This window comes from Chlorocebus sabaeus, chromosome 2, assembly GCF_047675955.1.
Source record: "Chlorocebus sabaeus isolate Y175 chromosome 2, mChlSab1.0.hap1, whole genome shotgun sequence".
Lineage (NCBI taxonomy): Eukaryota > Metazoa > Chordata > Mammalia > Primates > Cercopithecidae > Chlorocebus > Chlorocebus sabaeus.
The window spans coordinates 25,945,811-25,959,796 of NC_132905.1; the positions used below are offsets into that span (position 1 = coordinate 25,945,811).

At 52.7% G+C, this 13,986-nt stretch overlaps 1 protein-coding gene across 1 annotated transcript in view; it reads left to right on the forward strand.

Moving 5' to 3' along the window:
- The first annotated feature begins 1,138 nt into the window (after positions 1-1,138).
- The window catches only part of TGM2 (transglutaminase 2), a 38,063-nt gene continuing 25,215 nt past the window's right edge, over positions 1,139-13,986 (forward strand). Inside the window, exons 1-3 of the mRNA XM_008017801.3 lie at positions 1,139-1,245; positions 5,069-5,248; positions 10,587-10,829. Of these exons, the coding sequence (XP_008015992.1) occupies positions 1,236-1,245; positions 5,069-5,248; positions 10,587-10,829 (433 nt within the window). The 5' untranslated portion in view covers positions 1,139-1,235. The remainder of the gene's footprint in view (positions 1,246-5,068; positions 5,249-10,586; positions 10,830-13,986) is intronic.

Genomic DNA, 13,986 nt, shown 5'->3' on the forward strand with positions numbered 1-13,986 from the left:
GAGAGATAGGCCCCCTGGTTGCCAGGTTCAAGAAGCCCTAGGCTGAGTCCCTGGAAGGTTGGCCGTGCTCCTTTCTGGCACACAGTGGGGCCTCAAGAAAGCTCAGTGGATGGATGGATTGAGGGAGGGAGGGAAGAGAACATTGAGGGAGGGAGGGATGAGGGATGAGTGGATGGATAGATGGATGGGTAGGTGATGCAAGGGTGAGTGGATGGATGGGTAGATGGATGGCCGATTAGATGGATGGCTGATTAGATGGATACAAGGATGGGTGAGATTGGAGGATTATCTAGGTTTTGCTACAGGAAGGGACACGGGTGTATCTGTTTTTGCAGGTGTGTCTGCATGTCTGTACCTGAGTCCATGCCTGCATGTGTGCCCACCTCTGAGTAGCCACATATTTGTATGTCTGTGGGTGCCCTCTCTGATTTTGCATCCACATCTAACAGCGGCATTTGGTGTCTGGGAGCTCTGTATGTGCTCCAGGTGCCTGTGGACACCTGATCATCTGTGTCCACAGCTGTGTGTGGCTCGCAGTCAAGGCTACTTGGCTGTGCCAGGCTGTATCTACGTCCTGGTGTGTCTCTGCAATTTGAATCTGATGTTGTATCCATGTCACTGTGTCTGTGTGTCCAGCTGTGTCTGGTGTATCTGTGGGAGTGTATCTGTGTCTGTGTGTGTATCTCCATAGCCCTGTGTCTGTGTCTGCTCCCCGTGTATGTGTACCTGAGTATGTGTGTGAGTGTGTGTGTGTGTTGGGTGTGGGGAGGTGTTCTTGATCCCAGATCTGACCTGAGAGTCCACGTCTCTGTGTTCAGGTGCACCCAGGTTCCGTTGTGTGTTTCTGTGAGGGTGTCGCGTGTGTCTGTATCTAAGTGTATGTGTTCAGGTGTCTGTTCTCCAAGGTCTGACTCTGTGGGTCCAGGTGTCTCTACGTCCTGGGCTAGTTGTGTGTCCCTGTCCGCTCCCCCAGGGGGCGCCCTCGCCTGGCCGCCGTCCCTCCTTCGGGCTCCGGTCCCCTGGGTAAGCCCCAGCGCTGGCGGCGTGGGCCGGGGACTGGGCACTGGGTGGCCTCCCAGGTCGCCGCCTTCCCGCGGGGCCCCGCCCCTGGCCCGCCCCAAAGCGGGCTATAAATTAGCGCGGCGCTCCGCCTCAGCAGTGCCAGCCGCCAGTAGTCCCACTTGGAGGGTCCTGCCGCCAGTGTAAGGAGCCACCGCCCCCGCCCCCGCCCGACCATGGCCGAGGGTGAGTATCAGAGTCAGCGTAGCCGCCACTCAGGGGCCCAGGGGCATTGGGGGTCAGGACCTGGTGGGAGTGGAATTCGTAAGTCCTGATTTGGAGAGCAACAGGCAGACTGGGCTGGGTGGGGAGGCGCTTCGATGCTGCTTGGAGCCTCAGTTTCCCGGTGCACAGTGCATAACCATTATCCCTTGCCTCCCTGGATCAGGTGAGGCAATGGAACGCAAAGGGGTCCTGGCTGGCAAGAACCACCCGTACCTAAGTGTTCTGAGGCCAGGCCAGCACCCCCTGCACAGCTCCAGGCACACATCAGGGAGCCAGCCCCCACTGACTGACCGGGGACACATGCCCGTGGTCCGCCAGGACAGTAGTTTACAGTTTGCAACACTGTAACCCAGTGGTGTGCAAGCCAAGCCTGGCTGAGTCCTTGGCTCCAGTGGCCAGAGAGGAGCTTTCAGCATCCTATTGGGGAGGCTTCGGAAACCAGGCTGGTTCTTTCCGCCCTCACGTTCTGCAACCCTAGACCTTGGCCACTTGTTGAGTCTCGCCTATAAAATAAGAACAGCAGTGTCAGCCTTTGGTGCATCTCTGAGGAAGGAGAGGAGTGGAATAGAGGCTTAATTTCATACCTGTACCCTCCCCCCACATCCCCGCAAACACAAGCAGCACTGTCATGGGTCCCAGCGGGAGGAATTTCTACCATGGAGGATGTCACGGCTGGACCCAGAATCCCAGCTGGCTCTTGGGTCAAGTTCATCTGGGGATGGCTTCTGCACCCATTGCAACCCCCAGGAAGGGGTGTGCTACAGGGACATGGGGCAGGTGGGGCAGGAATGGGTGGCAGGAACTGTGGACCCGCCTGACCCTGCTGTGTGATCTCAGCCACCCGCCTCCCTCAGACCCAGCTCCCAATACACTGTGATGTGTCGCTTTGGTGGCCGCTTGTCCTCAGTGCATCTTCTCACCCCCCACCGTGGTCAAAAGCAGGGCTCAGTGGGGCTGGGAGATCCTGGAGATGCCAGTTATGACGAGCCCCCAACCCCATGTCACAGTGGGCACTTCTGACTGAGGTCTCACTGGCCTGGAAGACCTAGGCCTTTTCTCAGTGCAGAAATCCTATAAATCCTACAATTCTAGACCCCAGTGTTTCTGCACCTTTGGAGCTGGGCATGATTTCTGGAAACCCTTCTTCGGACAATAGATGAAGAAAATACCTCAGCTCCCACAGCCCAGGGACTGGCCATATCTCCAGGGTCTTCCACGGGAACAACAATGGCCTCTTTCCTACTCAAGCTCCCTGGGACTGAAGTTTCCAAAAACAACATTTTCTCACCACAACAGGCCAGCAGGAAGTTTTCCCTTCTGGCCACTGAGGTCTCTTCTGTTGTGATTACACGGGGACCGACATCCCTGATACTTCAGTGGCGTAGAACTATCTGCCCCCAGGTTTGAGAACAACACAGGACATGGCGAGGGAGGGTCGTAAGAGGGGCTGGAGAACAAACTGAGCTGTAGTGAGGTGGTTCCCAGGGCAGAATCCTACGGAATGCTACAGCTCTGGATTCCAATCCCAAAGCAGCCACTTGCTCTGGGACCTGGGGCCACCTGGTATCTTTGTCTACAAAATGGAAATCATGATAGCATCTAGGTAAGCGGAGTTGTTTTGGGATTTAAGTTGAGATAATTCACATACAAGGCACTTTGCATGTCATTTTTGGAATTGTCGAAGGTGAGCCGGAGACCTGGGCTCTCCCACTGCAAGAACCAACTTGTAGCGTGACTTTGAACAAATTTCTGCCCCTGGGCCTCACTTGGACCACATGCTGTCCAGTGGCCCCACTCTCAGAGAGTCTGTCTTGCCCACTCCTCCCACCTTAAGGGCTTCCCAATCTTGACCTTGAGCTTGCCAAGGTTTATGAGATTTGTTTTCCCCCAAGACCCCCACCCATCTGTCACCCTGACCGTGCCCTGGTCCTCTGCTCCATCTGAAACTGTAAATGGAACTTTTACATATCAAGCTTCTGTCCTGGGCTGGCCCTGGGGAAGGGGGTTCCCAACATGTCTTCTAGACTCACAGCAGCCCCTTGAGACGTCAGAGGAGGAGGCCAGAGAGGGGGAGACACTTATCCAGGCTCACACAGCAGCACAGCAGAACTAAAATCTACCTCTGGAAGTCTTCAAAGCTCCTATCATGTTAAAAAATGTTTTGTTGGCTGGGCGCGGTGGCTCAAGCCTGTAATCCCAGCACTTTGGGAGGCCGAGACGGGCAGATCACAAGGTCAGGAGATTGAGACCATCCTGGCTAACATGGTGAAATCCCTTCTCTACTAAAAAATACAAAAAAACTAGCCGGGCGAGGTGGCGGGCGCCTGTAGTCCCAGCTACTCGGGAGGCTGAGGCAGGAGAATGGCATAAACCCGGGAGGCGGAGCTTGCAGTGAGTTGAGATCCGGCCACTGCACTCCAGCCTGGGCGACAGAGCAAGACTCCGTCTCAAAAAAAAAAAAAAAATTGTTTTGTTTTGGAAAATATTGAACATACATAAAAGTAGATAGAATTGTTTAATAAATTCCTATGTCCCTGTCACCCAGCCCTGACCACTGTGGCGTCTCCTGCCCCTGTGCACCTTCTCTGTTATTCGCAAGGAAATCTCAGATATCATAACATGTCATCTGTCAATGTTTCAGTATATGCCTTTAAAGGATAAGGACTCTCTTTTTTAACACAAACAAATTAACAAAAATTCTTTGATATCACCATTATGCCATCAGTATTTAAATTTCCGGTTGTCTCATACATGTAATAAATGTTTTAAAATACGTTTTTGAAATCAAGATCCAAATAAGATCAATACATCACAATGGGTTTACATTTCTCTTTATAGGTTCTCTCTTCAATGTTTTGTTCATTTTCTTTCTTGCAATCTATTTATTAAAGAAACCGGACCCTTTGTCAATAGTTTCCCTGTGTATAAAGTTTGTCAATTACATCCCGGTTCTATGTTTAACTTTTTCCTCAGCCCTGGATATTTCCTGTAAATTGGACATTGGATCTAAAGGCAGAGCCCATGTCATTGACCTATACCAAATACTGCCCCTGTTTAAACCAAAAGAACCCTCTGATAACAATAGAATAGCTCGTGTTTATTGAGTATTTATTACACAACAGACGTTATACTAAGTGTTTTACATGCATTAATTCATTTCATGCTCACACCAGCCCTGGGAGGTAGATACTACTGTTCCCCATGGCTGCTGGAGGTCACACAGCTAGGAAGTGCCACAGGGGGTCACAACCTTGTGATTAAAAGATTAGGGAAAGCTGGGCACTGTGGCTCACACCTGCACTTTGGTAGATCAAGGCAGGAGCATCGCTTGGCCCAGGAGTTTGAGACCAGCCTGGGCAACATGGCAAAACCAAAAATGAAAAAAATTATCTAGGCACATACCTATAGTCCCAGCTTACTGATAAATGAAGAAATTAGTGTTGCACGCCTGTCCTCTCAGCTACTGAGGAGGCTAAGGTGGGAGGATCCCTTAAACCCAGGAATTCAAGGCTACAGTGAGCTACAATCACACCACTGCACTCCAGCCTGGGCAACAAAGCAAGACCTTGTCTCAATTAAATTAAAAAGAAAAAAGGCGTTAGGGAGATTGGGCCCCGTCCAGCCCCTGTGTGACCAGGGCTGGGGAGAGAGGTCAGTCGAAAGAATGGCCGTGCTTCATGGGGAGTAAGAGGGCACAAGGCCCCCTTGTCTAGGGAGGGCAGGTGCGTCGCTGGGGGTCTGAAGCCTGCCCCCGAGGCTCAGGCGTCTCCTTCTGTTTCCGTAGATCTGATCTTGGAGAGGTGTGATCTGGAGCTGGAGACCAATGGCCGAGACCACCACACAGCCGACCTGTGCCGGGAGAAGCTGGTGGTGCGACGGGGCCAGCCCTTCTGGCTGACGCTGCACTTTGAGGGTCGCAACTACGAGGCCAGTGTAGACAGTCTTACCTTCAGTGTCGTGACTGGTGAGTACCTGCATCCTCACTCCACCACCACCACCACCTCCTCTCCACCCTGACATGTCCCAGACCCCTGACAGAGAACAGAACAAATAACTTTACCCCTCTTTGTTCCCTGGGAGATTGCCGCCTGTCATCAGCCCCATTTTAGAGATGCGGGAACTGAGGCCCTGAAAGGGAGAAGATGTCACGCAGACCACCAGCTTTGTGAGCAAGTCTGTGCCTCTGGACCCCTGAGCTTCTGAAAGCCTATTATCACCAGGGTTGCAGGTCAGCCTTCAATGAGGAAAGTTGATCAAGATCCCATCTACAGGCCGGGCGCGGTGGCTCACACCTGTAATCCCAGCACTTTGGGAGGCCGAGGTGGGTGGATCACCTGAGGTCGGAAGTTCGAGACCAACCTGACCAATATGGAGAAACCCCATCTCTACTAAAAATACCAAATTAGCTGGGTGTGGTGGCGCATGCCTGTAATTCCAGCTACTTGGGAGGCTGAGGCAGGAGAATTGCTTGAACCCGGGAGGCAGAGGTTGCGGTGAGCCGAGATCATGCCATTGCACTCCAGCCTGGGCAATAAGAGTGAAACTCTGTCTCAAAAAAAAAAAAAAAAAAAAATTCCCATCCACAAACCAGGCACGGTGGTACATGCCTGTAATCCCAGCTATTTGGGAGGCTGAGGTGAGAGGATCATTTGAGCCTAGGTCTTTGAATCCAGCCTGGACAACATAGCAAGACACTACCTTAAAGGAAAAAAGAAAAAGATCCTGTCTGCACTTTCCCATATCAAAACAACTTTCTAATCCCTCTGCAGCCTGAAATCTATGCAACCCAGCCAGGCACCTGAATCAGGCCCAAATCAGGCCTGGGTGGCAGAGAAAGATCCCAGTTGGCTTCAGCCTTCTATATGAGCAGTTCTGGGTCCCAGCAGTTCATTCTCCAACCATTTGGTGGCTGCCTCAGTCTCTGAGGCTGGACAGAGAGACTTGGATTCTAGCACAGGCTGGGTTGCCTACCTGCTGTGTGACCTTAGGCAAATTACTTAACCTCTCTGAACCTGAGTTTCATTATCTGAAAGCCCTCATATTGCAAGGTTCTTAAGTGTCTGGCTGTTGCTTATCTTTGTACCGGGGCCGCAGGAATGGGTAAAGGGATGCCAAGGCCCCAGGCGTCTCATCCCCAGATGCGTCGTGCCCAATTTTCTTTGTTGGCCATTCCTGGGAAAATGCCCTCAAATGCCAAATCAGTGGGGCTGGTTTCTGGTGGGAGCCACTCCCTTGAGGTCAGTGAGGGGCCACCTGGCTAGGACTCAGGATGGGAAAGGCCAGCTCTTTCGGAAGTATCCGAGGGCAGAGATGGCAGCAAGCATTCCTTGGCTGAGGCCTGTATTGACCTAGAAGGCCATTGATAAGGCTTATCATGGGGACTGCAGGCTCGCCTCGGATACCTCCTCCATCTATCTGCTCCCTGCCCCTGGCCTCCTGGTGGAGACACACCCATTGCCCAGGAACTCCCCCATAAGCACACTGGCCCTGTAGGTCCCTTGCTAACAGAGCCAAGGAGCCCCCAGCAAGTCTCTGACCTTCCAGCCTCAGTTTCCCCCTCTACGAAGTGGAAAGTGAGGGTACGTGGCAGTTAAGGGCTGGATGTGGTGGCCTGAGAAAAGTCAGGCTTGTGATAGTGAAAATCACAACATCTGTGGCATACCCGCTGAACGCATGCTTGTCTTGAATCCTCGCAGCTTAGAAGTTATAAAGGACTCCATTCTGCAGGTGGGAAAGCTGAGGCTCAGAAAGGTAGTCACTGGCTCAGGAGGGTCAGTCACACAGTGAGTTAGGGACACAGAAGGCTTCAAACCCTGACCGCAGGGTAAGGCTTTTCATCCGTATGTCCCTGCAGCAGGCATATTTATCACAAGTGCCTGCCAGGTCTCAGTGTGTTCCTCTGTGAAATGGAATGGTAGGTGAGCTGCTGGCTTGGGCAGCCTGTGATTTCTACTTTCCTTTTTATTTATTTTTCTTTGTTTCTTTCGTTAAACTTTTATTTTAAGTTCATGGGTACATGTGCAGGTTTGTTGTGTAGGTAAACTCAGGTCATGGGGGTTTTTTGTACAGATTATTTTGTCACACAGGTACTGAGTCTAGTACCCAAGCGTTATTTTTTCTGCTCCTCTCCCTCCTCCCACCCTCCACCCTCAAGGAGGCCCCAGTGTGTGCTGTTTCCCTCTATGCGTCCATGTGTTCTTGTCATTTGTTAGGTAATTAGGGTCCTGAGTTTGGTGTTGGGTGAAGGGCCGCCGCTGACCTTCCCACCACAGCCAGCTAATCTCCGTCCTCCAGTCTCTACCAACTTATCTCAAACCATAACCAACCTGCCCTGGTCACTTCCGCAGCCCCTGTAGGAAGCCACAGAGGAGCCCAGATCTCTGAGTACAGAGTGCACACAGCTTCCCTGTCCAAGCAACCAAGAAATTCCCGAAGCCTGGGGAAGCCTGAGGGACAATACCAGGAAACCGGGCCCTCCCTCAACTCCAGACCTGGCCTGGGTCAGCACTCGGTTCAAGGCCTGGCCAGCTGACTCTGCTCCTGTGTGGGAACATTCTAGCTTGTGATGGGAAACTGAGGCCCAGAGAAGCAGGAGAGCTGGCTAAGGTCACTCAGTGAATGGAGCTGAGTGAATGTGAAAGTGAACGTGTGGCCTGACCCCACATTCCTAGATGTTGTGTGTTTTCACCCAGACAGTTCGAGACCTGACAGATTCTGTTACGGGGTCCAGGCCACACTAGACAAATGCCATCCTTGTTAGAGGGATAAAGCTCTGCTTCCCTCCAAGGATGGGGTTGGGTTTGAGGGGGTGTGCCTGTGGCCGCAGGAGTGAAGTCAGCCTGGAGGAGTGAAAGTAACCCTTATGAGGCGAATAGAAGGCTTTACTCTAGAAGGTTCTGCTCACTCACCCCATCCCAGCCCGGCCACCATGGTCTGGGATAGTGGCCAGGACCCTAGGCTCCCTGTGGTCATTTGGGCACAGAGTCGTCCTCATGGTGCCCCTGGTCCCACAAAGAGGATGGTGTAGAACCGCAGCCAAGGAATTTGTGAAGCCAGCTTACGCGAGCAGCGGGTGGACCGTGGGACAGCCTGTCCTTCTCCTGTATCCCTGAGATCTGGGAAGAAAGGGGTGTGTGAGTGTGTGTGACTGTGTGTGCATGGCTGTCCCAAGATAGAGAGAAAGGGAAATGCATTTCCTGACTTGTCCCCGAGGGTAAAATGTCAACAGCGACATTGGCGATGGGCCTGGCCCGGGCCTGATGCCACAGAGACTAGATCATTGATCCTCCGAGCGGGGACGTTTCTGAGATTGGAAGGAGGGCCCTTAAGAATTAAGTAAGGGCCACAGGCATAAACTGAGGCTGTCCTGAGCAAACTGTGATGCTTGGTCACCCCAGCGCCACCCCGCTCAGTCTCAGTTTCCGTATCTGTGAAGTTCTTCAATAAAACTAGACAATCTCTACATTCCACTCCAGTTCTCATAATCTACTATTTAGCCTGAGAATTCAGATTTTTAGTGGCCCCTTCTAATAACACTGACGATCGCTCACATTTTCTGCATGATAACTGAGCTGGTCACCGTTCAAAATGCTTTCTATGAACTCTTTCATAGAACCTTTGAAACAGAACCAGGAGGCATTCATGAAAACTGAACAAGGCTAACTATGATTTCCTGAGCACTTGCTATATACCAGGCGCCTTGTGGGATGCTTTGCATGCCTGTCCTCTTTAAGCTTCACAACAACCTTATAGGGAGGTACTGCCACTGGCCCCATTTTACAGATGAGAAAACTGTGGCATAGAGAAGCTAAGTAACTTGTCCAAGTTCATAGAGCCAGTTTCGAACCTGAGATTGCACCCTCCCAGGCATGTGGCCTAAGCCTGTTTTCTTCTAGGATAAGAAAGCAGATCAGAGAGGCCTAGTGATGTGACCCAGGTCACACAGTACTCAGGGGCAGAGTGGGGGAACCAGACCTAGGGTGGGTCTGGGACCCCAAGCCTGCACGACTCCTCCCCGAATGGCAGCTCTGGAAGTCAGGGAGCATTCAAAGGCTTCCAGCTGGCCCCTGGCACTTGGGCAGGGCCCCAGAGGCCTGTGTCGTGCCTGTTAGTTCATGGTTACATTTGAGCTGGGTGTGGGTGGGGCTGGCTGGCAGGGAGGAGGGGGCTGAGGGCTGGGAGGGAGCCCCAGGGTGAGCAGGCCCCAATAATGTCAGCAGCGGGTGGGCAGAGCTGCAGGGAGGGAGATGTAAGAATAAAAATAAACTTTCCTGGGCACCCGCCCAGCCAGGCAGAGAACGTCCTCTGTCTCCTCTCCACCACCCATGTCCAGAAAGTGACCAGCCCCTCCTCGCCCTGCCCATGACTCAGACCTGCCTGTGGGGGTGGGCCCTCCCCTCCACCTGGAAAAGCAGCTACTTTGAGAGTGTGCCCATCGCTGTGCCTTTGAGAACCCGGCCGGGCAGCGTCCTGTTTGGGAAGGAGAGGCACCGTAGAAGACAACTGAGAGCTAAAGACCCACTTCTGATGCGACCTTTGCCACAAACTCCTAGGATATCCTTGGGAGACCCCGTTTGCTCTAAGCCTCAGTGTTCTCACCTGGGCAAGGGGTCTCAAAGGAAGCAGGTGCTTCATAAAGTGTAAAAGGCTGTAGGAAGGAGAGGGGTGGTTATGACCAGCATCTCAGAACTGCCTATGGGGATGCGGGGGACAGCACTTGGGGGTGCTTAGGGAGACAGACAGCTAGAGGCTGTGTGGGCCAGCCAGCATCCTCCGCTGGCCTACCGCAACGGGCTCTCAGAGGAAGGAGGTCCCTCCCTGCTCAGGGTCTGGGCTTCCTTCTCTGAGAGAAAAAGCGGGGCGCTAGCAGGTAGAGGATTTAGGCAGGAAAGGAGGGCCCTGGGGCATCTTGCCTAATCCTTGTCTACGCTACACAAATGAGCCAGGCGATCCCAGAGAGAGGGATGGGCTTGTCCCGAGTCACGTCATTGTAGAGCGGTGGAACTGAGCCTTGGCTCCGGGTTGCCTGGCCCCTCTCTCAGGAGGACTGTCTAGTTGAGGACATGTGTATGCCTGTGGTTTTTTATGCATTGCCACAAAGCCACCCCGAAAGGCTGGGGTTCTGAGCCCCTCTTTACAGATGAGGAAACTGAGGCTCAAGGAGACAAAACTTCTTGCCAAAGTTATTTCAGTGGTTAGTGGCAGAGCTAGGCCTGGAGCCCAAGCCGGGGGACCCCAGGTAGGTGCCCTGCCCTGCCAGCCCTGCCACCCCTAGCTCACAGCTACTGCTTCTCCCTCCACAGGCCCAGCTCCCAGCCAGGAGGCCGGGACCAAGGCCCGTTTTCCACTACGAGATGCTGTGGAGGAGGGTGACTGGACGGCCACCGTGGTGGACCAGCAAGACTGCACCCTCTCACTGCAGCTCACCACCCCGGCCAACGCCCCCATCGGCCTGTATCGCCTCAGCCTGGAGGCCTCCACTGGCTACCAGGGATCCAGCTTTGTGCTGGGCCACTTCATCTTGCTCTTCAATGCCTGGTGCCCAGGTGAGCCACACGCCGTCCACTCACAGCGTTGGGTGGGCAGGGCTGGATCTGCCCATGGAGGCCACTGGAGGTGGGAAGAACAGGGGTAAGAGACACACATCGAAGTGGACTGAGTGAGGCCCACTGTGCTCCAGCCTCACAAAACCCTCAAGACATGAGTACTCCTGTTATCCCTGTTTATACAAACAAAATGAGGCCGGTGTCAGTGATCCATGCCTATAATCTCGGTCCTTTGGGAGGCTGAGGAGGGAGGATCACTTAAGTGAGCCAGGAGTTAAAGACCAGCCTGGGCAGCAGAGCAAGACCCTGTCTCTACAAAAAAAAAAAAAAAATTTAACAGTAGCTGGGTGTGGTAGTGCACGCCTGTGGTCCCAGCTAATTGGGAGGTTGAGATGGGAGGATCATTTGTGTCCAGGAGGTCGAGGCTGCAGTGAGCTGTGATTATACCACGGCACTCCAGCCTGGATAACAGAGTGAGACCTTGCCTCTAAAAAACTAAAAATACAAAGAAGTAGAATGATATGCCCAATTCCAGATATTTACCAAGGGACTTCATTCGCTGTTTGAGGCCTGTGTATTCCCAGACCGCTATGAACTGGGGCTTAGCGGTGACTTGGTTTCAAAAGCTACACATCAGAAAAAGGGTGCCCAGCTGATGCCCAGGCCCGGGCACTATGTCCTGGTTCTGTTTCATGGGGCTCTGTTTTTGTTTTTTGTTTTTTGAGACAGAGTTTTGCTCTTGTTGCCTGGGCTGGAATGCAATGGTACGATCTCGGCTCACTGCAACCTCTGCCCACCAGGTTCAAGCAATTCTCTTGCCTCAGCCTCCCTGGTAGCTGGGATTATAGGCATGTGCCACCACGCCTGGCTAATTTTTATATTTTTAGTAGAGACAGAGTTTCACCATGTTGGCCAGGCTGGTCCCGAACTCCTGACCTCAGGTGATCCACCCGCCTCAGCCTCCCAAAGTGCTGGGATTACAAGCATGATCCACTGTGCCTGGCCGAGGTGGGCAGCCCTGTTTTAAATCTCACCCAGACTGGTTTGGGGAAGGGAAACGGGGAGGTGAGGTTGGGGGGAAGGCTGGGGGAGGGGGGTGAGTAGGAGCAGTTTGACTATCCAGCTGCCTTCTTAAGCACAGTCTCAGTCGGGCCTCTCAACAATCCTAAGGATGACATGACAGCGTCCCCACTTCACACACAGGAAACGGAGGAGGCAGGGGTAGCCCGTCACCTCCCCAGGCCTCGATTTTCCCATCTAACTAGCAAGACAGTCGGGTCTAATGATCTGTTTCCTTTCTGCTCTAATGAAACAAAGCAAGGGGACAAGCATCATGGGCCAGGCCCCTCCTGGGAATTGTGTGTCCGTCATCAAAAGGGCGGAAATTCTGGCCTCCTGGCTGTTAGACCACCACCTTCTTGCTGGCCCACTGCTTTATCTTTTTTCTTCTCTATTTTGAGGCAATTTATATTTGAGCAGAAAGCTTTTAAAATTTTTCTCGTTTCCATATTTTGACTTTTGTTTCCCAGTATAACATGTTATTTCCCATGACAGCATTCTCTTTAGAAAAGCTTCAAACCCAGGTGCAGTGTAACCCCACGCCTGTAATTCCACACTTATAATCCCTGCACTTTGGGAGGCTGAGGCAGGGGGATCACTTGAGCCAGGAGTTCAAGACCAGCCTTGCCAGCATGATGAAACTCACCATCCCTATAAAAAAATACAAAAATTAGCCTGATGTGATGACACACACCTACCTGTAGTCCCAACTACTCAGGAGGCTAAGGTGGGATCATCTCTTGAGTTCAGGAGGTTGAGGCTGCAGTTAGCTAGGATTGTGCTACTGCACTCCAGCCTGGGTGACAGAGCAAGACTCTGTCTCAAAAAAAGGGGAGGGGAGGGGAGGGGAGGGGAGGGCTTCAAGACTACAGAGAAGTGGCCTCCCCCTTTGACCCCTCCTCCTTGGGGAACACCATTGTTAGATATTTTGCCGGGGCTCCCCTCCTTAGGCCAGTCTGCACGTGCCTGGAGAAACTGCTGTATTGTTTAGGGCTCTGTCTCTCTATCACAAACATAAAAAGATCCCACCGTATACATTAACTACAACTTGGTTTTTTCCCCTTGCAATACACTGTGAGGATCTGTCCACATTGGTCTGCATACATCTGCTCATTCATTCTTTCTTTTTTTTTTTTTATTTTCTTCTTCTTCTTCTTCTTTTTTTTTTTTTTTGAGACCAAGGCTCTCTCTGTCACCCAGGCTGGAGTGCAGCGGTGAAATCTCAGCTCACTGCAACCTCTGCCTCCCGCGTTGAAATGATTCTTCTGCCTCAGCCTCCCGTGTAGCTGGGACTACAGGCACGCACCACCACGCTGGGCTAATTTTTGTATTTTTAGTAGAGACGGAGTTTCACCATGTTGGCCAGGCTGATCTCAAACTCCTGACCTCAGGTGATCCGCCCGCCTTGGGCTCCCAAAGTGCTAGGATTATAGGCGTGAGCCACCATGCCCGGCCACATCTGCTCATTCTTTCTAAGGGCCTCGAGTGTCCTGTGTCTTGCCCATGTGGATGGTCTAGCCCCCACTGATGGACAAGAGGTTGTGCCCGGAGGCTCATGGCACGCAGGGACCATGCGTCAATGAGCACCATTGCTTCAGACCCTGTGGCCAATAGAATGATTTCTCGGGACAGAAGTAGCCTTACTGGATCCCCCCGCTCCATAGGTTTGTTTTGAATTTTAGTCAACTGCAGAGGGTCGCAACTAGTTGGCAGCTCTGCCAACAGGACAGGAACACGCCAGTGTCCCCACCCTTGTCCACACCACAGGGTTTCAGAGTTCAGGGAATGGGGAGTGTGGTTCTGGGGGATGGCCCCCTTCCTCCTGCTTGGCCTCACCCGGCGGGTTGGAGTGGCAGTCAGCCAAGCGGTACAGTGACTAAAGTGACCCACATCCCGGGGCGGGAGCTGTAGAGCTGGTGATGCAGAGGCAGGAAGTTGGGCTGGGGTAAGCGCAGGGGCGCTACGGGAGGAAATCAGTCTGATGGGTGGGAAAGGGCCGGGTCTGCCTGGAAAACGGGACCCTCCTGTACATCAGCTCCAAGACCAATATGATCAAGTGCCAGTTATATGCAAGGCTTCATGTCCCCAGTGCCCCCAC